Genomic DNA, 26947 nt, shown 5'->3' on the forward strand with positions numbered 1-26947 from the left:
AGAAAATGCACTTTTATCTCTAGGGCCGGGGGGGGGATGGTTGGTTGGTTGTGGGTTTTTTTTTTTGTTTTTTGACTTTTTAGGGCCATACTCATAGCATATGGAGGTTCCCAGGCTAGGGGTCCAGTCAGAGCTGTAGCCCGTGGCCTACGCCACAGCCACAGCCATGCTGGTCCTTAACCCACTGAGTGAGGCCAAGGATTGAACCTGTATCCTCATGGATGCCAGTCAGACTCGTTAGCTGCTGTGTTCCACAACGGGAACTCCTGTTTTTTGGCTTTTTGATGACCCTAGAAGGGGTCGTTCTCGTGCTCTGAGCCCGTCAGTTCTGTTACGACGTTGATTTTTTATCCCCGCGACTGTTGTTGGGCTGCATCTGTGCTTGCGCCAACCTTGCGGCCCAGAGGAACGCACGAAGAGAAGGGTTGGACTCGCGCCCCGGTCGCCGCATCTGGGACAGCTCCCCGGAGTCCTGGGCGGGCGCGGAGGCGGGGGCCTGGGCGGGTGGTGGGGAGACCTTGGGGGTCTTGGACGGTCACGCGTCTCCGCACCGCCCCCCTGTTTGCAGCCTCCGCGCCCATCACCTGCGAGCTGCTGAACAAGCAGGTGAAGGTGAGCCCGGACATGGCCATCTTCATCACCATGAACCCCGGCTACGCGGGCAGGTCGAACCTCCCGGACAACCTGAAGAAGCTGTTCCGCAGCCTGGCCATGACCAAGCCCGACCGGCAGCTCATCGCGCAGGTCATGCTGTACTCGCAGGGCTTCCGCACGGCCGAGGTCCTGGCCAACAAGATCGTCCCCTTCTTCAAGTGAGCAGCGCGGGCGCGGCCGCGTCTCCGGCACACGCGCTGAATGGGCCGCTTCGCGCCTGCCTGTGTGACCGCGGCGCGTCCTTCGTGTGTCCCCTCTGACCTCTTGCCCGCTGGCGCGGTCGTGTGAAGTGTGCTGGTTTGAGAGACGCCTCTTTCTCTTGCAGGCTGTGTGATGAGCAGCTCTCGTCTCAAAGCCACTACGACTTTGGTCTCCGCGCGCTCAAGAGCGTGCTGGTGAGCGCGGGAAACGTGAAGAGGGAGCGGATCCAGAAGATCAAGAGGGAGAAGGAGGAGCGCGGGGAAGCGGTCGACGAAGGGGAGATCGCGGAAAACCTTCCCGAGCAAGAGGTGTGTGTGGGCGTCCCCGGCCCCGGGCGGGGTCCGTCTCGGGAAGCCGGGGCTGGGGGGCCGTGCGGTGGCCCGGGATGAGCTCACCCCCCCCCGCCCCCTCCCCGCAGATCCTGATTCAGAGCGTCTGTGAGACGATGGTGCCCAAGCTGGTGGCGGAAGACATCCCGCTGCTCTTCAGCCTCCTGTCGGACGTGTTCCCCGGGGTCCAGTACCACCGCGGGGAGATGACGGCGCTCCGGGAGGAGCTGAAGAAGGTGTGCCAGGAGATGTACCTGACCTACGGAGACGGCGAGGAGGTCGGCGGGATGTGGGTGGAAAAGGCAAGTGTAACTGTGGCCACACAGCCTCTGAGACCGCCCCCACGTGGCGTAACTCGTCCTCGGAAGGTGCAGACCAGAGGGGATCGTGGCGGGAAACGTGGGCCGTGGTGGAAGCAGTCGGACGGCGAGGCCCGCGGGTTGACAGCACGGATGCGCGGGGCAGGGCGGGGCTCACGCTGTGCGCTGGCGTTTCTTCCCTCCCTCCACCGTGGAGTCACGTGGGGAAAAAGGTGTGTTGTGTGCCCACACTGCGTGTGCCGAGCAGGGCTACTGTCCCGGCTCAGACGGCCTCCGCCGTCTGCAGAGCTCCTCGTGGGTCTGCGCCTCGGCGGCTCCCCGCAGTTTGGCTAAAAGCCTCCCCATGTTGGCTGTGGGTGCGGCCTGTCTCTGGTGAGAAAGCCCCGTGCTCGCCTGAGGGCTTCACGGGCCCCGCCTCCTGCTTGGCGACTGAGGGGTGGCCCAGGAGCCTGCGCCTTCCTCGCGGGGTGGTCACGCGGCTGGTGTGTTCGGCCCTCAGGTTCTCCAGCTCTATCAGATCACCCAGATCAACCACGGCCTGATGATGGTGGGGCCCTCGGGGAGCGGGAAGAGCATGGCCTGGCGCGTCCTTCTGAAGGCTCTGGAGAGGCTGGAGGGCGTGGAAGGCGTGGCCCACATCATCGACCCGAAAGCCATCAGCAAAGACCACCTCTACGGGACCCTGGACCCCAACACCCGGGAGTGGACAGATGGGCTGTTCACACACGTTCTGAGGAAGTAAGTCCGCCTGGACGGCGCCGCGCCCTGGACGCCCGGGCCCTGGGTGCTGTGCCCTCAGGGGGGCACCGTGTGAGCGCAGTCAGTCGCCTCAGGACCTGTTGGAGGGTGAGGTCTAGAATCCTAGTCACGCGCCGTGTTCACCTCCTCCTGCCAGGATCATAGACAACGTGAGAGGGGAGCTGCAGAAGCGCCAGTGGATCGTCTTTGACGGCGACGTGGACCCCGAGTGGGTGGAGAACTTGAACTCGGTGCTGGATGACAACAAGCTGCTGACTCTGCCCAACGGGGAGCGCCTCAGCCTTCCACCCAACGTGCGTGACCGGGTGTCGCGCGCGCGGGAGCGTTCCTCCTCTGCGGCTGGCGAGCCGCGCTTTCCTGGGCCTGGCTGCTGACGGCCCAGGCACACGCCACAGGCCTCGCCTCCCTCGGGGCGCCTGTAGTTAGGAGCCTGGGAGGCGGCTCGGGGAGGCATTTCGCTGTGGAGGCCTCGGGACCGTTCCTGGGAAATGGGCATCAGGCTGACGGATGAGTGCGCGGGGCGGGTCCGGCGTGGGCGTGCATTCTACTCTGAGCCCCCATTTTTGGAGCGGGCCCTGTTGTGGGTGCTGAGGAGAGCAGTGAGCCGCGTGGGTAGAACCCTTGCTCTCTGGTCCGAGGGCGGGCTGGATCGCGGTGACGGTGCTGCAGAGGAAACAAGACAGGAGGAGAGCCGGGGGGCGGTGCTGAGAGGTGGGGGCTTCTCGGGGGTGCTGAGCTCTGGGGGGCTGGAAGCTGTGAGAACATCGGGCCCTTGGAGGGCCGGGTGGCAGGAGTGTGCGGGTGCGCGAAGCAAGCGGCGCAGGACCTGCGCAGAGACTCGGGTGACCCGTCAGGCTGGGATCACCGTGGGGACTGGGGCTTCCTGCTGGGGGGTCTGGGCAGGGGCAGTGGAACCTGGTTGTTTACAGCCCCCTGGCTGGAGGGTCCTGCAGGGCAGGGTGGGTGCAGCGATGGGCCCAGCTTGGCCGTGAAGGCGCCAGGAAGTGACTGGCTTGTGGGTGGAACTCAACGCTTGTGCCAGTGGGACTTGGTAGTGCCAGGAGGTGGGCATGAGGGAGAGGGAGCCGCTGGTGAGGCCACCCTGCAGAGGGCACGCCGAGGGTGCTTAGGGCTCTTAGACTCATTGGACTCATTATGCAGTGGCGTCTAACTACTGTCAGAAAGAGGTGGATCCCCTTGTGTTGGTGCTGAGGTGAAGGCTCTGCGATCAGAGTGTCTGGTTTGAACGTCAGCCCCACTGCCTCCCTGCAACAGGACCCTGGCAAGGGTGCCACCCCCCTGTGTAAAAGGAGACCCTGCCTGCCTGGTGGGACCAGTGTGAGCGCCGAGTGGGTTCCAGCCCGGAGCGTGGCCGTTGCACCCGGGGGTGAGGCTCTGCCTCCACAGCTGGCAGCCCCGGCCAGGGAGCTGTTGCTTCTGCTCCTCCGAGAGCTCGCTGCTCTTCTCCCCCGCCCCCACACGGGGTTTTTCCTGCCCAGAGTCCTGTGGGGAGAGGTTGGCGAATGTTGTAATGATGCAGGCTACAGATATTTTTACTTTTAAACTGTGGGCAGAAAAGTCAGGTTTAAATTACATTTTCAGAAGTTCCCCTCATGGCGGAGTAGAAACGGAATCCGACTAGGAACCCTGAGGTTGCAGGTTCGATGCCTGGCCTCGCTGAGTGGGTTAAGGATCCAGTGTTGCCGTGAGCTGTGGAGTAGGTCGCAGATGCGGCTCGGATCCCGCGTGGCTGTGGCTCTGGTGGAGGCTGGCAGCTATAGCTCCGATTCCACCCCCAGCCTGGGAACCTCCATGTGCCGCGTGTGCGGCCCTAAAAAGACAAAAGATGAATTAGTTTTCAGTGAGTCTGTGGCTGAAGTAGTTTCGGCAGCCAGGTCTGCGCCAGACCCGTGTTGTTAAATCTGCTAACCTTTCCCTCAAGGTGCGGATCATGTTCGAGGTGCAGGACCTGAAGTACGCCACCCTGGCCACCGTGTCGCGCTGCGGCATGGTCTGGTTCAGCGAGGACGTGCTCAGCACCGACATGATCTTCAACAACTTCCTGGCCAGGCTGCGCAGCATCCCGCTGGACGAAGGCGAGGACGAGGCCCAGCGCCGGCGCAAGGGCAAAGAGGACGAGGGGGAGGAGGCCGCCTCCCCGATGCTGCAGGTACGCGGGCCGGGCTGGGCGTTCGCACGGAGCGGGGTCCGGCGTCCCCCGAGCCTCTGGAAGCGAGGTGGCCACTTTTTCTCTGCTGAGGCCGGGCGTTCGCTGGACGTTCGCGTGGTCAGTGTTGTCCCTCTCTCGCTTCTAAGGAAGCCAGCAGTCGTGGCTTCGAAAGCTAAAACGTGCACAGGAAACCATGAAGCATGCTTTTGGTTTTCTCCGCGAGTTGGTGAAAGGCGTCCGCTTCCCATTTCGACAGCGAAGATCAGCCAGGGAGCGCGATTTTTGAGAACCACCAGGACGGAGAAAGGAGAGCCGCGTTCTGCTCTCTTCCCATCCTCGCCTCTGCTGCCCGAGCCGCCTGGCCTCTCCCGGCCTCCGTGAGGACAGGCGCAAGTCTGGCTCTGAAGTGCCCCCTTCCTCCCTCGTAGATCCAGAGGGACGCGGCCACGACCCTGCAGCCGTACTTCACGCCCAACGGCCTGGTCACCAAGGCCCTGGAGCACGCCTTCAAGCTGGAGCACATCATGGACCTGACGCGCCTGCGCTGCCTGGGCTCGCTCTTCTCCATGCTGCACCAGGCCTGCCGCAACGTGGCGCAGTACAACGCCAACCACCCCGACTTCCCCATGCAGATGGAGCAGCTGGAGCGCTACATCCAGGTCGGGCGCGGCCCCGGGGCCTCGGTGGGCGTCGCCGTCGCGCCTCGCCTTTGCGTGGGAGGTTGACTGGCGCGGGCGCTCCCTTCCCTTCGACAGCGCTACCTGGTCTATGCCATTCTCTGGTCCTTGTCCGGGGACAGTCGCCTGAAGATGAGAGCGGAGCTGGGCGAGTACATCAGGCGGATCACCACGGTGCCGCTGCCCGCCGCCCCCAACATACCCATCATTGACTACGAAGTAAGGGCCGGTCCTGGCCACGGCGGGCCAGCGCGACCCCCGGCAGCCCTCGCCTTCCCTTTCACGCGGGGTCTGTCCTCTTAGTTTGCGGGGTGTGGGGCACGCAGGTCACCGTGGAGGTTCTGGTTTGTGTGAGGGGAGGGGGCCTTGTCGGTGGGGGCTCGAGGGCGGGTCAGGGCGACCCGCGCCGTCCGTGTGCCTAGGTGTCCATCAGCGGAGAGTGGTCGCCGTGGCAGGCCAAGGTGCCTCAGATCGAAGTGGAGACACACAAGGTGGCGGCCCCGGACGTGGTCGTGCCGACCCTGGACACCGTCCGCCACGAAGCCCTCTTGTACACCTGGCTGGCCGAGCACAAGCCGCTGGTCTTGTGCGGCCCTCCCGGGTCTGGCAAGACCATGACGCTCTTCAGCGCCCTCCGCGCCTTGCCCGACATGGAGGTACCGAGGCGGGGGGCCGGCGGGGGGCCTCGGGGGCTCGGTGCAGAGCGGGGGACTGGCCTGTCCTCACTGGGCCCGTGTCTTCCCCCCGCCAGGTGGTGGGCCTTAACTTCTCGAGCGCCACCACGCCCGAGCTGCTGCTCAAGACCTTCGACCACTACTGCGAGTACAGGCGCACGCCCAACGGCGTGGTGCTGGCCCCCGTGCAGCTGGGGAAGTGGCTGGTCCTCTTCTGTGACGAGATCAACCTGCCCGACATGGACAAGTACGGGACGCAGAGGGTCATCTCCTTCATCAGACAGGTGCGCGTGCGTCCGCCAGGCCCCCGGCCCCGCCGGCCCTCTCGCCCCTGCCGCTGACCCGCCCGCTCTCTCCCCCCAGATGGTGGAGCACGGAGGCTTTTACCGCACCTCCGATCAGACCTGGGTGAAGCTGGAGAGGATCCAGTTCGTTGGGGCTTGTAACCCGCCCACCGATCCTGGACGAAAGCCCCTCTCTCACAGGTAACGCGGCCCGTGGACTCCTTGGCCTCGCCCACACCCGTTCCGGGGTCGCGTTAAACAGGGGTTTCCTTTTGGAGGGGTACCAGAGTCCTGCCCACGGGCAGGCCCCTCCTGGCTTACCTCCCTGTACTGTTAGGCTGGGAGAGGCACACAGCCGAGCCTCCACCGCCCTGGGCGTGCCTCTAGGGCTCGAACCAGGCTGCAATAAGCCTGAGCCATCGTCCCACCTTTGCTTGGGGCTTTTTGGGATTTTTTGCTCCTACTGTTTGGTGTCAGCCCCAGGCCTGAGCCGTTTGGGTGAAGCCGGTGCTTGGGGGAGGAAGGCCCCCCGCCCCCCGCCGTGGGGCCGGGGCAGGTCGGCTGAGCCCGTGTCTTCGTGCAGGTTCCTGCGCCACGTGCCGGTGGTGTACGTGGATTACCCGGGACCCGCCTCCCTGACGCAGATCTACGGCACCTTCAACCGGGCCATGCTGCGCCTCGTCCCGTCCCTGCGCACGTACGCAGAGCCGCTGACGGCGGCCATGGTGGAGTTCTACACCATGTCCCAGGTGCGCCACCACCGCCACCCCCCCACCGCCGCCACTGCGACGCCAAGGTGTCAGCTCTTCCCCGCTGTCCTCGTCCGGCCCGTGTGCGTGCAGCCGTCCCCCGACGAGGTTGAGACGGTGCCAGGCAGTTTCTAGAAGGAGGCGTACGCTCCCGTCTCACCAGCACCGCCACGTCTGCGTCTGGTGCTTCTGCTGGGTCTGGGACTGTGGGGCTGCACCTCTCAGGACGGGACGGGTCTCCCTGCCCACAGCGCAGCTTTCGGCTTTGAAAGCTCTTCACTGCGTGGGCCTTCCCCCACCGGCTGAGCAGAAGGGGCTCTCGTGGCGCTGACCTGTGTTTCTTTGGGAAGCCTTCTGCATTCGCCGCCAGTGGGCTCCGGGGAGAGCCAGCTTTGCACTCCGCTAGCCATCCTGCTCAGCTTCCCTTCGGAGCACTTGCCTCTGATACATTGAAATAGTTTAAATTGTGGGTAATTGCGCTTTTTTCCTGTACTTTTTATTTTAATGGAGCTTCCCGGGCGAGGGATTGAACCTGAGCTACAGCTGCAGCAACACTGGATCCTTTGACCCACTGCAGTGGGCAGGGGATCGAAGCTACAGCTCCACAGCAACCCGAGCCACTGCGCCGCAGCAGGCCCTTCTCTGATGCCGTTTTTAACATCATTAAGTGTAGCTCTTAAGTGTCTCTAGAAGAAGTTTTTTTTGTAGTTTTAACTTTTTAACATTTAAGTCTTTAAAAGTAAGTGTCAGCAGGAAGTGAGCAACTTGGGTCTGACTTTGTCCTGAGCGGCAGTGCCGACCGCACGTACTGATTCGTTCTGGGATGGTCCGGGCCCTAGATCCTTTGTGCTCAGGGTAGAGCCACTAGCGCTCCGCCTCTTCCCCGCTTCCGAGCCGGCGGACATGCCCCTTCTCCCCTTCCCGCAGGAGCGATTCACGCAGGACACACAGCCTCACTACATCTACTCGCCCCGAGAGATGACTCGCTGGGTGCGGGGGATCTTCGAGGCGCTGAGGCCCCTGGAGACGCTGCCAGTGGAAGGCCTCATTCGGATCTGGGCCCACGAAGCCCTCCGTCTCTTCCAGGACAGGTGAAGCCCTGACCCTCCCGGCCCCGGGAGTTGGTGTCTGCACGAGGCGGGCTACCCTGGTGGGAGGCGCCGTTTTACCCTCTCGTCTTGGAGTTCCGCCACGTTAAAAAACGGTCTTTTTATGTCATGTGACCTGCTTTCATTCTGCCTCTTTTAATTAAAGAGGGAAAAATGAGCAGCGATACTAATGTCTCAAATTCCTCAACATGTCAAAGATAAAATTTTGTTTCGAGTCAAACTGCTAAAGCAGTTGTGCTTCTCACCTCTGGCGGGCGTCCGGGCCCGCCGGCCTCACCCGGTAGCCCGCCGCGTCTCGGAAGGGTCCTCCCCGCCTTCCGGCTCGGCGAGGCCCCCCTCCTGGCTGCGCGGTTTTCTCCGCGAGCCCCGCGTCGCCACAGCTGCGCCCCTTCGGGTCCTTGTTTCTCTTCCCTTCTGCCCCTTGATGCTGGAGGCGTTTCTGTTAAGCAAGCTTAGGAACTAGAATCAGGTTTGCATTTCTTTGTAATGTTTTCATATTTAGTTTCTAAGCTTCACGTCGCTTAAGTCGTCTGGAGTTTAGCTTCTCGGGTTCTTCCGTTTGTAGAAAGTGAGTGTTTCTGATGAAAGACTGCGATTGGAGCCCTTGGAGTGGCCCACACCACCCACAAAACCTGGCGCTTGGTCTCCGGGCCTGCACCTAGGGTCGAACCCGTGTTGCTTTCCTCCCGACAGACTCGTGGAGGACGAGGAGAGGCGGTGGACCGACGAAAACATCGATCTGGTCGCTCTGAAGCACTTTCCCAACATAGACAAGGAGAAGGCCATGAGCCGGCCCATCCTGTACAGCAACTGGCTGTCGAAGGTAACGAGCTGAGGGCGAGTTAGGGCCCTCCCTCCTCTTCCGTCCCTCCCGTTAGATTGTCTGCTAGGCAAAAACGTCTCTAGGACGTTCCCTGGCGGGCGCAGTAGGTTAAGGATCAGCATCGTCACTGCAGCAGCTCGGGTCGCCGCTGTGGTGCAGGTTCCACCCCTGTCCTGGGAGCTTCCGCAGGCTGCAGGCACAGCCACAGTAATTAATTTTTAAAAGGCATCTCTAGGAGTTCCCGTCGCGGCGCAGCAGAAATGAAGCTGACTAGAAACCATGAGGTTGCAGGTTCCATCCCTGGCCTCACTCAGTGGGTTAAGGATCCACCGTTGCCGTGAGCTGTGGTGTAGGTCGAAGACGTGGCTCAGATCTGGTGTTGCTCTGGCTCTGGCGTAGGCCAGCAGCAATAGCTCCAATTTGACCCCTAGCCTGGGAACCTCCATATGCTGCGGGTATGGCCGTAAAAAAAAAATAATAATAATGATAATAATAATAAATAAAAGGCATCTCTGACTTGAGGTGTGCTGACGTGAAGCTGTTGCCATGATGCATGGGGGGTTTGCAGCCATTGATAGTTTTGGGCAGAAAACCCCAGGAGCGTGGCTGTTCCAAGAGCTGTGGATTCCAGCCCGCAGAAGGTGTGGCTCCAGCATGTCTGCGGTGAGGGCGTCTCTGCTTCCCCTTGCTTTTACTTTCCTCATGGTAGAAACAGGACAGCTGTGAATCGCTTGCATGAAGCTGCAGCTCTCTTTGGCATTGTAGTATATGAAGCGGTTCCTGGACAGCTAGGAGTTGTCCTTTTCTCTGAAAAGGAGAGCAGGGCATCTGAGTAAGTTACAGCCTGGACGCACATCTTGTCCAGCCACAGTGTGGTTCAGGGCTGAGGCCAGTCTTCCATCAGGCATGCAGTCTCCTAGGCTGGGAACGGCCCCGTCTTGGGAGAGCCTTACCCTTGGCATAAGCATTCATCGGCCTCCATCTGTCAGGAAGGGCAGGCCAGCCAGGGGCCTGACCGAGGCCAAGGCAAGGGCAGCAGGGGGGTTTGTTCCGTGTTGCTAGAATTTTCTGTTGACGTCTAGGCTCTAGGTACGAATTCCCGGTATATGGAAATACAGCCCCCTTTGCTCTAACAACTAAGATGACTTCTCCGTGACTGGGTCTCACCTTTTCTCCTGCAGGATTACATCCCAGTGGACCAGGAAGAGTTGCGAGATTATGTCAAAGCCAGGCTGAAAGTCTTCTACGAAGAAGAGCTCGATGTGCCTCTGGTCCTGTTTAACGAGGTGTTGGACCACGTGCTCAGGATTGACCGGTGGGTTTCCGTCGTTGCGTCCTCGCCGCTCCCCTGAGCTGCTCTTGATTTAATTGCCCCCCACCCACCCACCCCTGCCTCGCGCCTCTGCAGAGCGGCTCCCCCTTCTCTTCCAAGTCCAGCTTTGCTGTCCCGGACCCCCTGCCGAGCAGAGGTCTCCTCTGCTCCTGGGCTTCACCCCCACCACGATTACCGCCGTTCGTGCTCTGCAGGAGTTGGCCTGTCCCCTCCGATCCTCTGGCTGGAGGACAGCTCCGTGCCTTTGATCTCTGCAGCCTCACTGGACCTGGCAAATAACGATGGCTCTATAAATGTTCCGTGTGCAAATTCAAGTTAAAACTCACTCCATGGAGTTCCCGTCGTGGCGCAGTGGTTAACGAATCCGACTAGGAACCATGAGGTTGCGGGTTCAGTCCCTGCCTTGCTCAGTGGGTTAACGATCCGGCGTTGCCGTGAGCTGTGGTGTAGGTTGCAGACGCGGCTCGGATCCCGTGTTGCTGTGGCTCTGGCGTAGGCCAGTGGCTACAGCTCTGATTCGACCCCTAGCCTGGGAACCTCCATATGCCGCAAAAGCGGCCCAAAGAAATAGCAAAAAAAAAAAAAAAACTCACTCCAGATGTTGTAGATGAAATCCTGGAACGGTCTAGGACCTGAGCCTCGAAGCGGCCGTGCAGCATAAGAGCCTCACAGTTTATCCTTTCTGATCACGTTTCAGGATATTCCGTCAGCCACAAGGCCACCTGCTGCTGATTGGTGTCAGCGGCGCAGGAAAGACCACGCTGTCCCGCTTTGTGGCCTGGATGAACGGTCTGAGCGTCTACCAGATTAAGGTGAGGCTGGTCGTGGGGTCTCCTTTCTGGTTCACGCGTGTAGCCTCCTGAGCAAGGAGGGGCCTGACCCGCCCCCGCTTCCGTAGGTGCACAGGAAGTACACGGGGGAGGACTTCGACGAAGACCTCCGGACCGTGTTGAGACGCTCCGGCTGTAAAAACGAAAAGATAGCGTTTATAATGGATGAGTCCAACGTGTTGGATTCTGGGTTTCTGGAGCGCATGAATACGCTTCTGGCCAACGGAGAGGTAAGCCGGGACCTGCACGCGTGCGTGGCCCGGGGCGCCGGGAGCCGAGGCCCAGCCGGCCACGGCCCCCACGGCACGTCTTGCTTCCCAGGTTCCCGGGCTCTTCGAAGGAGACGAGTACGCCACCCTGATGACGCAGTGCAAGGAGGGCGCGCAGAAGGAGGGCCTGATGCTGGACTCGCACGAGGAGCTCTACAAGTGGTTCACCAGCCAGGTCATCCGCAACCTCCACGTCGTCTTCACCATGAACCCGTCCTCGGAGGGGCTCAAGGACCGCGCAGCCACGTCCCCCGCCCTTTTCAACAGGTCCGCCGCTCTCCCTCCGCCCTGGGCCTCCCCCCGAGGGCCGGCCCTGCTCTCTCTCGGCAGCTGTTTTGACGTGTGGCGTCCTTCGCAGGTGTGTGTTGAACTGGTTCGGGGACTGGTCCACTGAAGCTCTGTATCAGGTCGGCAAAGAGTTCACCAGTAAGATGGACCTGGAGAAGCCGAACTACGTCGTGCCCGATTACATGCCTGTCGTGTACGACAAACTGCCGCAGCCACCGTCCCACCGGGAGGCCATCGTGAACAGCTGTGTGTTTGTCCACCAGACTCTTCACCAGGTGGGTCTGGTCTTGAGGTGGTGGGAAAAGCAAAACCAGACCGAGGTGGAGCTAGACTGATAGCACACAGACCCGAGTGCTTCCTGTCTGACCCTGTGCTGGCACTTGCGAAAGAGATGCGTGTCTCTCACCTGTTTTCTTAGCTCTGTTGACGGCATCTCACCCTGTGGGGCGTCTGCCCCGCTCTCCCCGCGCAGGCGCCGTGTCAGGCCCCCGTTCTTCCCCCGCCCCAGGGTCGGTGCTCTTTCTGTTGAAGGGCCCGGTGATAGGTGTCTTGGGCTTTGGGGGCCAGCTCCGCCATGGTGGCAGGAGCAGAACTGATGTGGGAGCGCAGCCGCAGAGGCTGTGGTGCTGGCTTGGACCTGCCTGGACCGGCTTGCTGTCCCTCCTTTAGGCTCTCTGTATTAGAAGAGTCCAGCCTGCTACCTTCTGGAAGGCCCTGTGAAAACCACCTGAGCTCGTGGCTCCTAGTGGGCCCTGCCCTGCCACCCCCGCACCCATGGGGTGGGGCAGCTCCCTGGCCAGCCTCAGACACCCCTCCCCCGAGGGACCAGAGCGCTGACCCCTCGGCGCCTCGGGCTGATGCTGTGGCTCATTTGGTTTCTGCTGCAAGTCCGGAGAGGGGAGAGGGCATGACTGGCGCTCATGTAGGGGCGGTGTGTGGAGCCCTCTCCTGGAGAAGCTGGAGGAGAAAGCTTAGGCATGCGGGCACCCCGAGACCTCGCAGGGGGCTGAGTGAGACCCCCGCTCGAGGGACGTGACTCCTGAGGGCTGGGCCGCACCACCACGTCACACAGGCAGAACAGTGGATTTTGAGGTCAGAGAGTCAGGAGATTGGCTTTATTTTCTAAAAGGCGAATGCTCGGCTGGCAAAGCGAGGAGGCAGAACCATGGCCATCACGCCTCGCCACTACCTGGACTTCATCAATCACTACGCCAACCTGTTCCACGAGAAGCGGAGCGAGCTGGAGGAGCAGCAGATGCACCTGAACGTTGGGCTCAGGAAGATCAAAGAGACGGTGGACCAGGTTCGTCAGGGCATGCCTGTCCCTGAGGCGGCGGGCGGGCTGAGCTCCTGGTAGGTAAATCCCTGCGTGGTTCTGGTCCCTCGTGTGGTTTCGTTCCGCAGGTGGAGGAGCTGCGTCGGGACCTCAGGATCAAGAGCCAGGAGCTGGAGGTGAAGAACGCGGCGGCCAACGACAAGCTGAAAAAGATGGTGAAGGACCAGCAGGAGGCTGAGAAGAAAAAGGTACCTGTTTGTTTCCGGAACCGGGGCCGGCGTGGGCCAGGCGTGCTCAGTCTTGTGAGGGAGTTTGGTCTGAGATGGTTGGGGGCACAGGTCCGCGGTGGGTGGGTGGGTCTCCAGGGTGTGCTGTTGTAGGGTTCACGGAACACCCTGATCAGCACGGACCCCAGAGCTAAGCCGGCCTCCTCTCCAGGTCATGAGCCAGGAAATCCAGGAGCAGCTGCACAAGCAGCAGGAAGTCATCGCAGACAAACAGATGAGCGTCAAGGAGGACCTGGACAAGGTGGAGCCGGCTGTCATCGAGGCCCAGAATGGTGTGTGCACGCCGTCGGAGGCCTGGCCCCGGGGCGGGGGGACGGCACAGCCTTCCCAGGTCCCAGCTGTGTCTGTTTCCAAAAGCGTGGTGGCTACGTCCCCAGAGGTTTTTCCAGATACCCCAGACTGCCCTCGTCTCTTAAAGCCAGATTGCCGCAAAGCTAGGCTGCGTAGCGACCCGTGTCCTGAGAAAAGGGACTGATTAAGTTAGTAATCCACACTTTTTAATCTAGCAGTAATTTCATAAGTATGCCATTTATAAGTCCCTGACTTGAAAACTACCCAGGGATGTAAAGTATGCTGCATTGCCATCGTGTTTTCTGAGCGTGTCCTGGTCTGACCAGTGATTACTGATGCAGTTGTGATGCAGTCACTTCCTTGTCCGGTCGTGTGCCTGTGAAATGCTGCGGGAGGAGGGCAATGCCCCTCAGGCTATCTCACTTGCAGTCCACAGTCGCCAGGAGTGGCCTGAACCTGTGCCCTTCCTGCCCACCAGCCTTTAACGTATTGCTAATAACCTGAGCTCGTTACATCACACAAGGAGAGCAATTGAAATGCACCACCCAGGGAGTTCCTCTAGTGGCTTAGGACTAGTATCAATCTACATGAGGACGTGGGTTCAATCCTTGGCCTCCTTCCCTGGGTTAAGGATCCGGTGTTGTCGTGAGCTACGGTATCGATGGCAGGCACAACTCGGATCCTGCGTTGCTGTGGCTGTGGTGCAGGCCGGGAGCTGCAGCTTCAATGTGACCCCCAGCCTGGGAATCTCCATACACCGCATCTGTGGCCCAAAAAAGCGGAGATTAAATAAAATGCATCACCCAAAGTGTAGATTTCCATTCAGAGTTGGGTTTAGAAGAGAATTTAATTTAGCTTTTACCTGCACTGAATAATTTCTGTTTGAAAACATTGTAGGAGTTCTCTTGGGATATGGCAGGCTAAGGATCCAGCGTTGTCGCTGCAGCGTCCCTGGTCACTTCTGTGAACTGGGTTGGATCCCTGGCTTGGGAACTTCCACATGGTGCAGGCACAGCCAGGAAAAAAAGGAGTTTTAATAAAAGTTTAGGCTGGGAAAATGTGCGTTTCAGTCTGTGGGAAGGAGTCCCATTTTTTAGAACTGTTAATTCCACATCTTCACCCAGCCAGTCCGATAACGTTTGAATTGTAGCCTATTGAGAGTGTCTTTGTTTAGCTGGTGCAGAGTAAACGAACAGTCTTATTTTTTTAAATGTTTAAACCTTCACAGAAGTAAAGGCGCTAATGAGGATGTGTCAGACTTTTTTAACGATACTATCCTGCTTTTTATGGCATGTTGCAACTGGGCTCAGTACCATCATTATTAAAAAGTAATAAGCCTTTCCTTGCATTGGTAATTCTGTGAAAGCCTGGCTACATCAGCCCTCCCGGGATGTAAGACAGACCGTCCTCCATGCACTTCGATCTCTGAGCCCCTGTCCCTTTTCCGAGGGGGCCGCAGCGCCTGGCTGTGGCTCGGCCCCTCTCACCGTGTCCTCCCCGCCCCCAGCCGTGAAGTCCATAAAGAAGCAGCACCTGGTGGAGGTGCGGTCCATGGCCAACCCTCCGGCCGCCGTGAAGCTGGCGCTCGAGTCCATCTGCCTGCTGCTGGGCGAGAGCACCACGGACTGGAAGCAGATCCGCTCCATCATCATGCGGGAGAACTTCATCCCCACCATCGTCAACTTCTCCGCCGAGGAGATCAGGTGACGGCGCAGGCAGACGCCGCCGCCGCGGCCTCCCCAGACCCTTCCCAGGATTCCTCCCCCGCTTCCGGACGGTGCTTCTCTGACCCCTGTCCCGGCAGCAGGACGCTTGTTTCTGGCCCACAAACTGCCGGTCTCCTGGGGGAACGGGGGGGGGCGGGGGGCAGCCCCTCCAGCCCCTCCCGGCAGCGGTGTCCCCATCACCCGAGAACAAGGGTCCCTCTGGCTCCTCCTCTGGTCCCTGGAGCGACAGATGGGAACGGGCTCCGGTCTTCACGTTTTGATTTCCTAAAGACGGCTGTCTGCCCCGCGCGTGCCTAGAAACACCGTTCCTCCTTTGCAGCGATGCCATCAGGGAGAAGATGAAGAAGAATTACATGTCTAACCCCAGTTACAACTACGAGATTGTCAACCGCGCCTCGCTGGCCTGCGGGCCCATGGTCAAGTGGGCCATCGCCCAGGTGAGCCCACGCGGGAGCCCCCATGGGAGGGCCTCCTGCCCGGTCCCTTCACCAACAGCCGGCCCGCCTTCCGCAGCTCAACTACGCAGACATGTTGAAGCGGGTGGAGCCCCTGCGGAACGAGCTGCAGAAGCTGGAGGACGACGCCAAGGACAACCAGCAGAAGGCCAACGAGGTGGAGCAGATGATCCGCGACCTGGAGGCCAGCATCGCCCGCTACAAGGAGGAGTACGCCGTCCTCATCTCCGAGGCCCAGGCCATCAAGGCGGACCTGGCTGCTGTCGAAGCCAAAGTAAGGCCGCCGTGGCCGGGCAGCCCTCCTGCCGCCCGGAGCGCTGTGGCCTCGGCGGCGGCAGCTGCTGGGGGCCTCCTGGGCCTCACCTGCGCTGCCCTGCGCGCTCGTAGGGAGCCCTTAGCCGGACACCAGCCGGGCAGTCTAAAGCCAGTGAACGGCCTCGCGGCCAGATCCGGCCCCGCGTGTTCCCACAAGGCCTCCCGTCCATCCCTCGGCCTCCTCTCAGGCCCCGCCGCTCACACCCACCCCTCTCTGGGATCCTCAAAACAGGCTCCTCAGTCTCCTTCCATCCAGGCCGCCCTCACCTAGAGGCCCCTTCCACCCCGAGGCCCCCACTTCCTGCCCCCACAGCTGCTCAGGCACAGCCTCAGGGCTGACGCTGAGCTCCCTCCACCCAGACTGAGCCTGTGTCGGCCTCAGTCTGGGACCTGGGCCCTCCTCCTCGGGGGCCTGGACGGCTCGAGGGCGCCCTCTGTCCAGCCCTCCCAAACCCTGCACGCGATGGGCAGGGACTGACTTGAGCTTCTCAGCCTAGGTCTTGCTTGGTTTTCCTCTTAGGTAAACCGGAGCACTGCGCTTCTGAAGAGTTTGTCTGCTGAACGGGAACGCTGGGAGAAAACCAGTGAAACTTTCAAAAATCAGATGTCCACCATCGCCGGGGACTGTCTCTTGTCCGCCGCGTTCATCGCTTACGCGGGTTACTTTGACCAGCAGATGCGTCAGAACCTGTTCACCACCTGGTCCCATCACCTGCAGCAAGCCAACATCCAGGTAGCCGTCCGGGAGCAGGTGGCATCTGGGAGGCGATGCGCCGGCCTCGCCGCGCAGCGGGGCCCCCGTGGTTCCGAGGACGTGGGAGGGTAAGTGCGCTCGCTTTCAGTTCCGCACAGACATCGCCAGGACGGAGTACCTGTCCAACGCCGACGAGCGCCTGCGCTGGCAGGCCAGCTCCCTGCCCGCGGACGACCTGTGCACGGAAAACGCCATCATGCTCAAACGCTTCAACAGGTGCGTGCCGGGCCACCGGGGACACGCCGGACACTCTGGTGGACGGTGCTGTCATTTTGGTCTTGTTTACCGAACACCTTTGAGAGGTGAGCGGAAAGCCGGGCATGGCCTGCAGGCCCCCCGCCCCCGATGGTCGGGATGTCGGGACGTCCGGGTTGTTCTGCGGACGGTGGTTCTTGCGTAACTTTCTGAAGTGGATGCGCCCCCCACCCCGCCCCCGGTGGACACGCGTGTCTGTAAACGCCCGAACCTCCTCCGTGGACCAGAGACTGGTGGGGAGGGCGGCGCGTCTTTATTACCACAGCCCCTTCCGGAGCTTCTGCGTTGTGTACCAGCACATGTGTGAACTGTGTGCTTTTTAAGATGCTTTTAGGACGTTCCCTTGTGGAGCAGTGGGTTCAAATTTGGCGTGGCCACAGCTGTGACACAGGCTCCAATGGCAGCACAGGTTCAGTCCCTGGCTCAGGAATTTCCACGTCCATGGGTGCAGCTAATGAGCTGTGTGACCCTGGACAAATCGCATTGGCCTCTCTGTGCCTTATGGGTGTCAGGACAGCATCTCTCGGGGGATTATTGTCGGCTCTTGGTGCTGCCGCAGCTCTGGTGTTCACACTGCTGTCCAGGGCAGTCCCAGCGCAGTGCACTCGGCCCTCAAACAGAAGCAGCACCTCTGTGTCCCGGACAGAGAAGAGGCCCAGCTCCAGCCCTTAGCAGAGCCTGGGTCGAGCGGCCTCCTCCTCACAGAAGGTCCTCGGAAAGAGGATCTTAGCCTTCATCCTCGGCCGGGTTGTCTCTGCCGCTCACCCTGGAAACACGCCTGGGCCCGGCGGCTTGGCGGGCCGGCCTCTCTGACCTGCGCCCCGCCCCGCCTGCAGGTACCCGCTGATCATCGACCCCTCGGGGCAGGCCACGGAGTTCATCATGAACGAGTACAAGGACCGCAAGATCACGCGCACCAGCTTCCTGGACGACGCCTTCCGGAAGAACCTGGAGAGCGCCCTGCGATTCGGCAACCCCCTTCTGGTCCAGGTGGGTGCCTCGACGTCCTCCTGCCCCGCCTCCAGGAGGCCCTGCCCGTTGGGGCTGGCTTCAGGTGTTTGCCGACGCAGCTGAGGTGGACTGAGCTGAACCGCATGATGACAGGGCCGCTTTTGGAACTTTGTCAGATGTCATTTGATACGAACGCAAAGGTGAAGGTCTGAGATTGTAAGAAGTCCAACAAAAGCAGTTTGGGGCATAAAATTTCACTGAGAGAGTTCCCTGGTGGTGCAGCGGGTTAAGGATCTGGCATCGTCACTGCTGCGGCATGGCTTTGATCTCTAGCCTGGGCACTTACGCAGGCCGCAGCTGATTTAAAATACATTTTTAGCTGCACCCATGGCATATGGAAGTCCCTGGGCCAGGGATTGAACCTGCCCCACAGTTGCAGCCCATAAAGGGAAGAAGAAGAAGGACTTGCACGTCATCTCGATTGTCACTGCCCGCTGGGACTCCTCGGGGAAAGAGACGCCCTGGAACTTGTGCTGAACTGCACGGTGGCTGCTGAGCGCTTCCCGGGGCCAGTTCACTAAGGGACGGGGGTTTTATTTGTGCTCAAGTAGCTGCGTGTGCCCAGCAGCCACGTGGGGAGCAGTGCAGGGCTAAACGGCTGGGGGCTTGTGGGGAGATGCCCTTCTCTGAAGGAGGGAGCCAGTTATTTGGAGGAAAATAAAGGCTGTGAGGCTCTCAGCGTCTCCAGCTCTCCCATGTACACACAGGACGTGGAGAGCTACGACCCAGTTCTGAATCCGGTGCTGAACCGTGAGGTCCGGCGAACGGGAGGCAGAGTGCTGATCACCCTCGGGGACCAGGACATAGATCTGTCGCCGTCCTTTGTCATCTTCCTGTCCACCCGAGACCCAACCGTAAGGAGCAAGGCCCTCCAGTCACGAGGTGGCGGGGCAGCGGCAGGCGGGGGCCGCCGCGTCACCGCCGCCTGGTCTGTGGCCCCTCCCGGCAGGTGGAGTTCCCCCCGGACCTCTGTTCCCGGGTGACCTTTGTCAACTTCACCGTCACCCGCAGCAGCTTGCAGAGCCAGTGTCTCAATGAAGTTCTCAAAGCAGAAAGACCAGATGTGGACGAAAAACGATCCGACCTTCTCAAACTCCAAGGTACAGCTCCGGCCCCGCAGCATCTGGACCCTGCGCGCAGCTTAGGGGCTGCGCTTCCGCCTGCTCCCCGACGCTTCAGAGCTTTCCTTGGAAAGAACACGAGCGCTGGAGTGAACTCGGGGTGTTTCGGTCGTTTAAGGGGAGTTTCAGCTGCGCTTACGGCAGCTGGAGAAGTCGCTGCTCCAAGCCCTGAACGAGGTGAAGGGACGCATCTTGGATGACGACACCATCATAACGACCCTGGAGAACCTGAAGAGGGAGGCGGCCGAGGTGACGCGCAAGGTGGAGGAGACGGACATCGTGATGCAGGAGGTAGAGACCGTGTCCCAGCAGTACCTGCCCCTGTCCACGGCCTGCAGCAGCATCTACTTCACCATGGAGTCCCTCAAGCAGGTGAGCGTGCGGGGGGCGGGGCGGGGAGGGGGCGCCTCGCCCGCGGGCCCTGCTCACGCGCCTCCACGCCCTTGCAGATACACTTCCTGTACCAGTACTCCCTGCAGTTCTTCCTGGACATCTATCACAACGTCCTGTACGAGAACCCCAACCTGAAGGGCGTGACCGACCACACGCAGCGCCTCTGCATCATCACCAAGGACCTCTTCCAGGTACCGCGCGGCCCGGCGGGGTGGGGGACGGGGGGCGGGGTGGGGGGGCGCTCTCCAGGGACGGCGGTGCTTCCTGCCTCCGTCCCCAGGTGGCGTTTAACCGGGTGGCCCGAGGCATGCTGCACCAGGACCACATCACCTTCGCCATGCTGCTGGCCAGGATCAAGCTCAAGGGCACCGTCGGGTGAGTCGGGGGATTTTTTCTTCCCTAAGCCGTTACTGGTCTTCCAATGATGGCGCGTGCATCCGAGAGACGCTCGCTGACTCTCCCCCCTGCCCCCCAGGGAGCCCACCTACGAGGCCGAGTTCCAGCACTTCCTGCGAGGGAAGGAGATCGTGCTGAGTGCGGGCTCCACACCCAAGATCCCGGGCCTGACCGTGGAGCAGGCGGAAGCCGTGGTGAGGCTGAGCTGTCTCCCTGCCTTTAAAGACCTCATCGCGAAGGTCCAGGCAGACGAGGTAAGTGGTCTTGGGTGCACCGCCTCTGGACAGCTGTCCCAGAGCAGTCGGCGACAAGGGTTCATGCGTCGCGTGGAACCCAGAAGGTCGTGGTGTGTGGTTTTCTCACATCCGACATCTCACGCATCAGTCCCGCCCTCCCTGCCCGCAGAGGTGGGCTCTGCTCCACGGAGACGCCTCCACCTTTGTCTCCACAGCAGTTTAGCATCTGGCTGGACAGCAGCTCCCCGGAGCAGACGGTGCCGCACCTCTGGAGTGAAGAGAACCCTGCAAGTAAGCCCCGGCCAGGCCTCTCCCTGTCCTTTTCTGTCGGGACCCGAGCGTAAGGTTGGGCTCTGCTGCTTAGATCCGGCCATCCTGCTGCTCCCGAGAAACAGAAGCCGCTGACTGCTCAGATCCCTGAGTATTTTGGTGTTAAAACTTTAGGGAGCGGCTTGGAAGTAGGAAAGCAAAAATTCCTAAATTCCTGTTTCTAAAGAGAGAGTGCCTGTGTGGCTCAGAGGGTTAAGGATCCAGCATGGTCACTGCAGCAGCTCAGGTCACTGCTGTGGCACAGGTTCAATCCCTGGCCCAGGAACTTCCACGCGCCACAAGTTTGGCCAAAAAAAGAGAAAGAAATAGATTGGAAAGTCCTTGCCCAGCATTTAGGGAAAACTGGCTGGTTTTGAGCCCGATGGGGAGGAAGAGGCGGGTGAGGTCCAGGTCAGCGGTCACTGTGGGGTCCCTGTGACTTAGCATTTGAGACACTTCAGGGCGTCTCCAGGAACAGGTATACGCAGCCGCTAAAAATCAGGGCCACCGGTACCCGCCAAGAGACCCAGGCATAGGCCTTGTCACAGCTGTGACTAGAGGCTTTTGTGACAACGTGCAGGCAGAGAGGATGGGAGGGACATCGTGATTTTGGGGTGTGCTTTGAGCTGAGTCTTGGACGCTGCATGTGCGGAGCAGGGAAGGGCCCAGGCGGGGACGCGTCTCAGAGCCCCAACCCTGCCTCGTTTCAGCTCCCATCGGGCAGGCCATCCACCGCCTGCTCCTGATCCAGGCCTTCCGCCCCGACCGCCTGCTGGCCATGGCCCACGTGTTTGTGTCCACCAACCTCGGGGAGTCCTTCATGTCCATCATGGAGCAGCCGCTGGACCTGACCCACATCGTGGACACAGAGGTGCGCTCCGGCCGCCCGGGCTCCCCTCCTCGGCAGCCACGCTGTCGCCTGGGCCGTGCTCTCACCTCTCTCCGACTCCCCGGCCGCAGGTAAAGCCAAACACCCCTGTCCTGATGTGCTCTGTGCCGGGTTACGACGCCAGCGGGCACGTGGAGGACCTCGCCGCCGAGCAGAACACGCAGATCACGTCCATCGCCATCGGTAAGGGCAGGGCCCGCGGCCTCAGCGCTCAGCGGGGGCGTTGCGGCCCGAGGCCACCGTGCTGACCCCAGGCGTTCTGGTACCAGGCTCGGCGGAAGGCTTTAACCAGGCGGACAAGGCCATCAACACAGCCGTGAAGTCGGGCAGGTAGGCTGGTTTTGCCCTGGGAGGCCGGAGAAGAGCCCAGGGACCCGGGGCGGCGCGCGCTGAGGCGGGGGCCTTGTCCCGCCCGCAGGTGGGTGATGCTGAAGAACGTCCACCTGGCCCCGGGCTGGCTGATGCAGCTGGAGAAGAAGCTGCACTCCCTGCAGCCGCACGCCTGCTTCAGGCTCTTCCTCACCATGGAGATCAACCCCAAGGTGGGTGGCGCAGTGGGCTCGGCACCCCCCCACCCCCCCCCCCGCGCGGAGCCGGCGGCGGAGACAGTGCCGGTGACGGGCGCCCTGCCTCCCGCAGGTGCCCGTGAACCTGCTCCGCGCGGGCCGCATCTTCGTGTTCGAGCCGCCCCCGGGGGTGAAGGCCAACATGCTGAGGACCTTCAGCAGCGTCCCCGTCTCTCGGATCTGCAAGGTGGGCACCGTGGGGCCTGCACCGAGCGGCAGCCGACCCTGGGGCTCGTGGGCGGCGGGTCGGGGGGTCATGGCATGAATTTTGCAGCAGTTCTGCCTCTGTTTCTTCAGTGCTATTTCCTTTTGTTCCGTAATCCGGAGTTCCCTGGTGGTTCCATGGGCTAAGGATCCAGTGTGGTCACTGCTGCAGCTTGGGTTGTTCAGTCTCTGCCCTGGGAACGTCCACATGCCATGGGCAAACCCCGCCCCCCAACAAACCAGACCAACGAAAACAGACATTTTGTCTCATAATCCTCCTTTTCTGCCGTTTTTAGAAAACTGTGTCTTTTAAGTCATTTTTCGTTGGCCAGATAACTTCTCTTACCGGCGTGATTGGAGCCACATCTCTTGCAGTGGGACACCGGCCCGGTTTTCTCTTGGCCATGGGGCTCGCGCTCGTCACTCAGGCCGGGGGGTCTGGTGTTGCTGCGTGGAAAGCGCTTCCCGAGGCTTTGACTCCGGCGGGCTCGGCACGCATTTGCTTCCTCGATCGAGGGGCTGCTTCTGGGTGACCTCTCCTTGCTGACTGTCCCCCTCTAGTCTCCCAACGAGCGTGCGCGCCTGTACTTCCTGCTGGCCTGGTTCCACGCCATCATCCAGGAGCGCCTACGCTACGCGCCCCTGGGCTGGTCGAAGAAGTATGAGTTCGGGGAGTCTGACCTGCGGTCGGCCTGCGACACAGTGGACACGTGGCTGGACGACACGGCAAAGGCAGGCCTGGGCTGTGTCTGCTGGGGCGGAAGGGGGCACGTGAGGCTCGGGTGCTGTCTGCCGTGGGGGCGAGGAGGGAGCCCCCACCCCACGCGCTGACCAGCCGCTCCTGCCCAGGGGAGGCAGAACATCTCGCCAGATAAGATCCCCTGGTCAGCGCTGAAGACCCTGATGGCCCAGTCCATCTACGGCGGGCGCGTGGACAACGAGTTCGACCAGCGTCTGCTCAACACGTTCCTGGAGCGGCTCTTCACCACCAGGAGTTTCGACAGTGAGTTTAAGCTGGCCTGCAAGGTCGACGGGCACAAGGACATCCAAATGCCGGACGGCATCAGGTGTGTGCCCTCCCCCGGGACCCGCCGTGCAGACAGCAGGCACTTCCGGCGCCGCGCTGACGGTGGTAACGACGGTGCTGCTTTTCCAGGAGGGAGGAGTTCGTGCAGTGGGTGGAGCTGCTCCCCGACACCCAGACGCCCTCCTGGCTGGGCCTCCCCAACAACGCTGAGAGGGTCCTGCTCACCACCCAGGGTGGGTACACGCCGCCCGCCGCCACGGCAGGGGGCAACGTCCTGCTCCAGTGGGCATCTCTTCCGCGGTACAGCCTGTTCTGGGGAGAAGGCTCAGGATCCATGTCAGGGTCTGGCAGTCAGTTGCATTTAGGTTTTGTCTTAGATTCAGAAATGATTTCATCTTTTTTCCTTTAAAATATTGAATTCCTGGCATTAAGTGACATTTAAAAGCTGTTAGCCTCTTTTATTGGAATATACTTTGTAGAGCTTTATTTTAAGGCTCTTCACAAAGGCACCTAACCCAGTGGTTCTCAGAGTGTGGTCCCCGGACCAGCAGCCACGGCCTCACCGGCAACTTTAGAAATGCAGATTCCCAGGCCCCGCCCCAGGGACTCAGAGCTGGGGGTGCTGGGGCCCGGCAGCTGTTTGGATAAGCACTCCACCCCCCGGGGCTAAGACGCCCTCACTTGAAGCGCTGATCTCGGCCAGACATCTTCTGGACACAGGCCAGGAGACGAGTGCTTTGCCAGGCCCAGAGCCGGCAGGCAGGACCTCACTGTGGGGTGGCGGCCCTGGCAGGCCCCTCAGGGGACTAAGGGGAGCGGCGGGCTTTCAGCAGTTGAGTCGTGGATCCGGTCAGGAAGCAGAGGAGGGTTCAAGGCCTGGGTGCTGGTGAGGGGCGGGGGGCATTCTCTAGCGCAGAAGCGCCCGCGTGTTCTCAGGTTGCCGCTGCCTGCTGTGGTGACCAGCAGCTGGGTCCCCTCAGCCCCGTAGTGACCACTGACCGGCCTGTGCCAGGGCTCGGCTCAGGACCTCACGCGCAGTTTGGGAAGTTCAGGGTCATGTGCCACACGTGGAGGCCGTGAGACGTGAATACACATGGGCCTGGCTTGGGGAAAGGGAGCCCTAGCCTCTCCGGTCCAGCCCCACAGTGGCAGCGCTGCTCGGGGGTGGGGACCCCAAGCCTAAGGCGGGGACAGGGAGGGACAGGCGGAGTCCAGAGCACGCCTGAGGCTACCACAGCGTCCTCCCGGCCAGAAGCGGTCACGCGTTAACAAGGCAGGTGGTTGGGGCACCCAGGCCGCTACTCTTTGCCGCTGGTTCAGCCCCCGACCGGTGTTTCCTCTATCGGTGCCACCTTACCTTTCTGGCCGGACCGCCCTACCTTTCTGGCTGGGCCGCCCTCTGGGCTCTAGAAGCCCGGGCTGCGTGGTGCCTGGCGGGCTGTGCGGCTGCTCCTGTCCAAACGCACTGCGTGGCCTGAGGTCCCTGTCCTCTTTCCCTCCGCCCTGCTGCCGTCCCCGCGCGCAGGCGTGGACATGATCAGCAAGATGCTGAAGATGCAGATGCTGGAGGACGAGGACGACCTGGCCTACGCGGAGACGGAGAAGAAGACGCGGACGGACTCCACGGCCGACGGGCGCCCCGCCTGGATGAGGACGCTGCACACCACTGCCTCCAACTGGCTGCACCTCATCCCGCAGACGCTGAGCCACCTCAAGCGCACGGTGGACAACATCAAGGTGGCGGCCGCCCCCCTGTCCGCGGGCTTGGGGTGGTCCCAGCGGGGGGCAGAGCCGGGCCTCGGTAGCCTGGCCAGAGACACCGAGTGGAGGGGCTCGTCTCCCGCGAGGAGACGGAGGCCAACGCCGCCGTTCTCCCTCCGTGCGGCACGGGCCGCAGCTGCCGGGGGCCCGGCTTCACGGAGGTCTCGCCCGCTCACAGCAGCGCCCAGGTGACGCCATGAGTGGCCTGCATGGGGCTCTGCGTCCGGGGCTTCCGGGGCAGGTGCCCTGGTTTTCTTCTCAGCCCCTCTCACTCCGGCCTCCTCTGTCCGTCCCGTCCACACGCTCAGGACCCCCTGTTCAGATTCTTTGAGAGAGAGGTGAAGATGGGCGCCAGGCTGCTGCAGGACGTGCGCCAGGACCTGGCTGACGTGGTGCAGGTGTGCGAGGGCAAGAAGAAGCAGACCAACTACCTGCGGACGCTCATCAACGAGCTGGTGAAAGGTGCGCGCTCGCTGCCGCGGGGTCGGGTCCCAGGGGGGCGGGCTCAGGCGCCCCAAGAACTCGTTCTCGTCCTCTGCTGGTTCCCTGAACGCTTGCTTAGCACAGGCTCTACCCACCTCTGCCGTCTCGGGGGAAACACGGGGGGCGGGGGCCTGGGGTCCAAAGGCACAGGGGCCCGGGTGTCTCCACGGGGCCCGAGGGCCAGCACCGCGGAGCCGCTCATGTGCTGGGCGTCCCCAGGGTGCCTGTGGGACAGCAGCCCATGTGGGCACCTGGGCGGGGGGACGCGGTCAGGACGGACGCCGGGCCCTCGCCTGCAGGGATTTTGCCCCGGAGCTGGTCCCATTACACGGTGCCCGCCGGCATGACCGTCATCCAGTGGGTGTCGGACTTCAGCGAGAGGATCAAGCAGCTGCAGAGCGTCTCCCAGGCCGCTGCCTCTGGGGGTGCCAAGGAGCTGAAGGTGGCGAAGGCTGTTCCGGGGCGGGGGGTGGGGGGGGGGCAGGCGGGTTGGGCCGGGCCGGGCCGGGCCAAGGGACCATGGGGCCTGGCTCCTCACCGGGGCTGCTTCTTCCCCAGAACATCCACGTGTGCCTGGGAGGCCTGTTTGTGCCCGAGGCCTACATCACCGCCACCAGGCAGTACGTGGCCCAGGCCAACAGCTGGTCCCTGGAGGAGCTCTGCCTGGAGGTCATTGTCACCACCTCCCAGAGCGCCACCCTGGACGCCTGCAGCTTTGGGGTCACGGGTGAGTGGGGGCTGCTCTAAGTGCCCCTCGCGGGGGGCCCTGCTGGTGGTTCTGCGAGTGGTAGGTCCGCCCGGGGGCTGGGCCCTGGCGCTGGTGCTGCACCCCAGCCCCCGACTCCCTCCCCAGGTCTGAAGCTCCAGGGGGCCACGTGCAGCAACAACAAGCTCTCGCTGTCCAACGCCATCTCCACCGTCCTGCCCCTGACGCAGCTGCGCTGGGTCAAGCAGACCAACGCGGAGAAAAAGGCCAACGTGGTGAGCGGGCAGGGGCCACTGCGGGCCCCCAGGGAGGGCTGCGTCCCTGGGCGCCCCCACCCCCCGCCCCCTCCCCCAGCAGCAGCAGCAGCAGCAGCAGCAGCAGCAGCGAGCACCCCGCCCTCCCCGCAGGTGACGCTTCCCGTCTACCTGAACTTCACCCGAGCGGACCTCATCTTCACGGTGGACTTCGAAATCGCCACCAAGGAGGACCCACGCAGCTTCTACGAGCGCGGCGTCGCCGTCCTCTGCACCGAGTGAAACGCACCTTTTCTAGCGCTCCCTTTCTGGAACAGTCAAACTAATATTTAATCTTTGTCCATCGTTAAAACGTTTGGTGGGTACGGATGTGTCAGAGGAAGTCGATGGTGAGGCTGGAGCAAGTGGCATGAAGCCTGACGGCGGGCGTGGACGCGGGCGGGAAACGGACGTGGTTGGAGGGCCCCGGGTGGCTTGTACGAAATAAAACACTAAGCATGACACGGCTCCGGCCTCATCTCAGCCAGGAACGGGCGGGCGGGCCGAGCTACCTCAGCTTCTGTTGACCCGGAGGCCACCCTGGACCCGCCTGCAGCCCCTGGCGCAGGGGGCTTGTGCGTCACAGATGGGGCCTCGCGCTGTCCCCTACTTGGAGCCTTCGTTCCCGTGGTCCTCAGGCAGCCGCAGATGGAGGCGCTTGGTGGGGTGACCGGCCACGTGCCATTCTCAGCCAGGGTGGGTGGGGTGTGGTCCCCGGTGAAA

At 61.8% G+C, this 26947-nt stretch overlaps 1 protein-coding gene across 2 annotated transcripts in view; it reads left to right on the plus strand.

Annotated features, from left to right (window-relative positions):
- Positions 1-26686, plus strand: part of DYNC1H1 (dynein cytoplasmic 1 heavy chain 1) — a 64861-nt gene extending 38175 nt beyond the window's left edge. Inside the window, exons 30-78 of one of the 2 annotated variants that reach the window (XM_047796549.1) lie at positions 569-812; positions 980-1163; positions 1274-1486; positions 2004-2242; positions 2400-2556; positions 4206-4433; positions 4862-5092; positions 5189-5329; positions 5533-5766; positions 5862-6068; positions 6148-6269; positions 6652-6817; positions 7745-7908; positions 8620-8749; positions 9931-10064; positions 10780-10894; positions 10981-11142; positions 11234-11448; positions 11540-11744; positions 12599-12772; positions 12874-12993; positions 13184-13304; positions 14831-15026; positions 15370-15487; positions 15564-15779; positions 16341-16553; positions 16663-16790; positions 17666-17819; positions 18548-18694; positions 18790-18940; positions 19080-19333; positions 19411-19545; positions 19635-19729; positions 19830-20004; positions 20202-20277; positions 21006-21166; positions 21256-21367; positions 21454-21514; positions 21603-21726; positions 21824-21937; positions 22516-22686; positions 22804-23021; positions 23111-23214; positions 24507-24718; positions 25051-25204; positions 25525-25667; positions 25784-25952; positions 26079-26206; positions 26339-26686. In XM_047796549.1, the coding sequence (XP_047652505.1) occupies positions 569-812; positions 980-1163; positions 1274-1486; positions 2004-2242; positions 2400-2556; positions 4206-4433; positions 4862-5092; positions 5189-5329; positions 5533-5766; positions 5862-6068; positions 6148-6269; positions 6652-6817; positions 7745-7908; positions 8620-8749; positions 9931-10064; positions 10780-10894; positions 10981-11142; positions 11234-11448; positions 11540-11744; positions 12599-12772; positions 12874-12993; positions 13184-13304; positions 14831-15026; positions 15370-15487; positions 15564-15779; positions 16341-16553; positions 16663-16790; positions 17666-17819; positions 18548-18694; positions 18790-18940; positions 19080-19333; positions 19411-19545; positions 19635-19729; positions 19830-20004; positions 20202-20277; positions 21006-21166; positions 21256-21367; positions 21454-21514; positions 21603-21726; positions 21824-21937; positions 22516-22686; positions 22804-23021; positions 23111-23214; positions 24507-24718; positions 25051-25204; positions 25525-25667; positions 25784-25952; positions 26079-26206; positions 26339-26467 (7964 nt within the window). In that variant the 3' untranslated portion in view covers positions 26468-26686. The remainder of the gene's footprint in view (positions 1-568; positions 813-979; positions 1164-1273; positions 1487-2003; positions 2243-2399; positions 2557-4205; positions 4434-4861; positions 5093-5188; positions 5330-5532; positions 5767-5861; positions 6069-6147; positions 6270-6651; positions 6818-7744; positions 7909-8619; positions 8750-9930; positions 10065-10779; positions 10895-10980; positions 11143-11233; positions 11449-11539; positions 11745-12598; positions 12773-12873; positions 12994-13183; positions 13305-14830; positions 15027-15369; positions 15488-15563; positions 15780-16340; positions 16554-16662; positions 16791-17665; positions 17820-18547; positions 18695-18789; positions 18941-19079; positions 19334-19410; positions 19546-19634; positions 19730-19829; positions 20005-20201; positions 20278-21005; positions 21167-21255; positions 21368-21453; positions 21515-21602; positions 21727-21823; positions 21938-22515; positions 22687-22803; positions 23022-23110; positions 23215-24506; positions 24719-25050; positions 25205-25524; positions 25668-25783; positions 25953-26078; positions 26207-26338) is intronic. The other variant, XM_047796550.1, reaches the window with a different exon arrangement.
- Positions 26687-26947: the final 261 nt, after the last annotated feature.

The sequence above is a fragment of the Phacochoerus africanus genome, chromosome 9, assembly GCF_016906955.1.
Source record: "Phacochoerus africanus isolate WHEZ1 chromosome 9, ROS_Pafr_v1, whole genome shotgun sequence".
NCBI classification, from domain to species: Eukaryota; Metazoa; Chordata; class Mammalia; order Artiodactyla; family Suidae; genus Phacochoerus; species Phacochoerus africanus.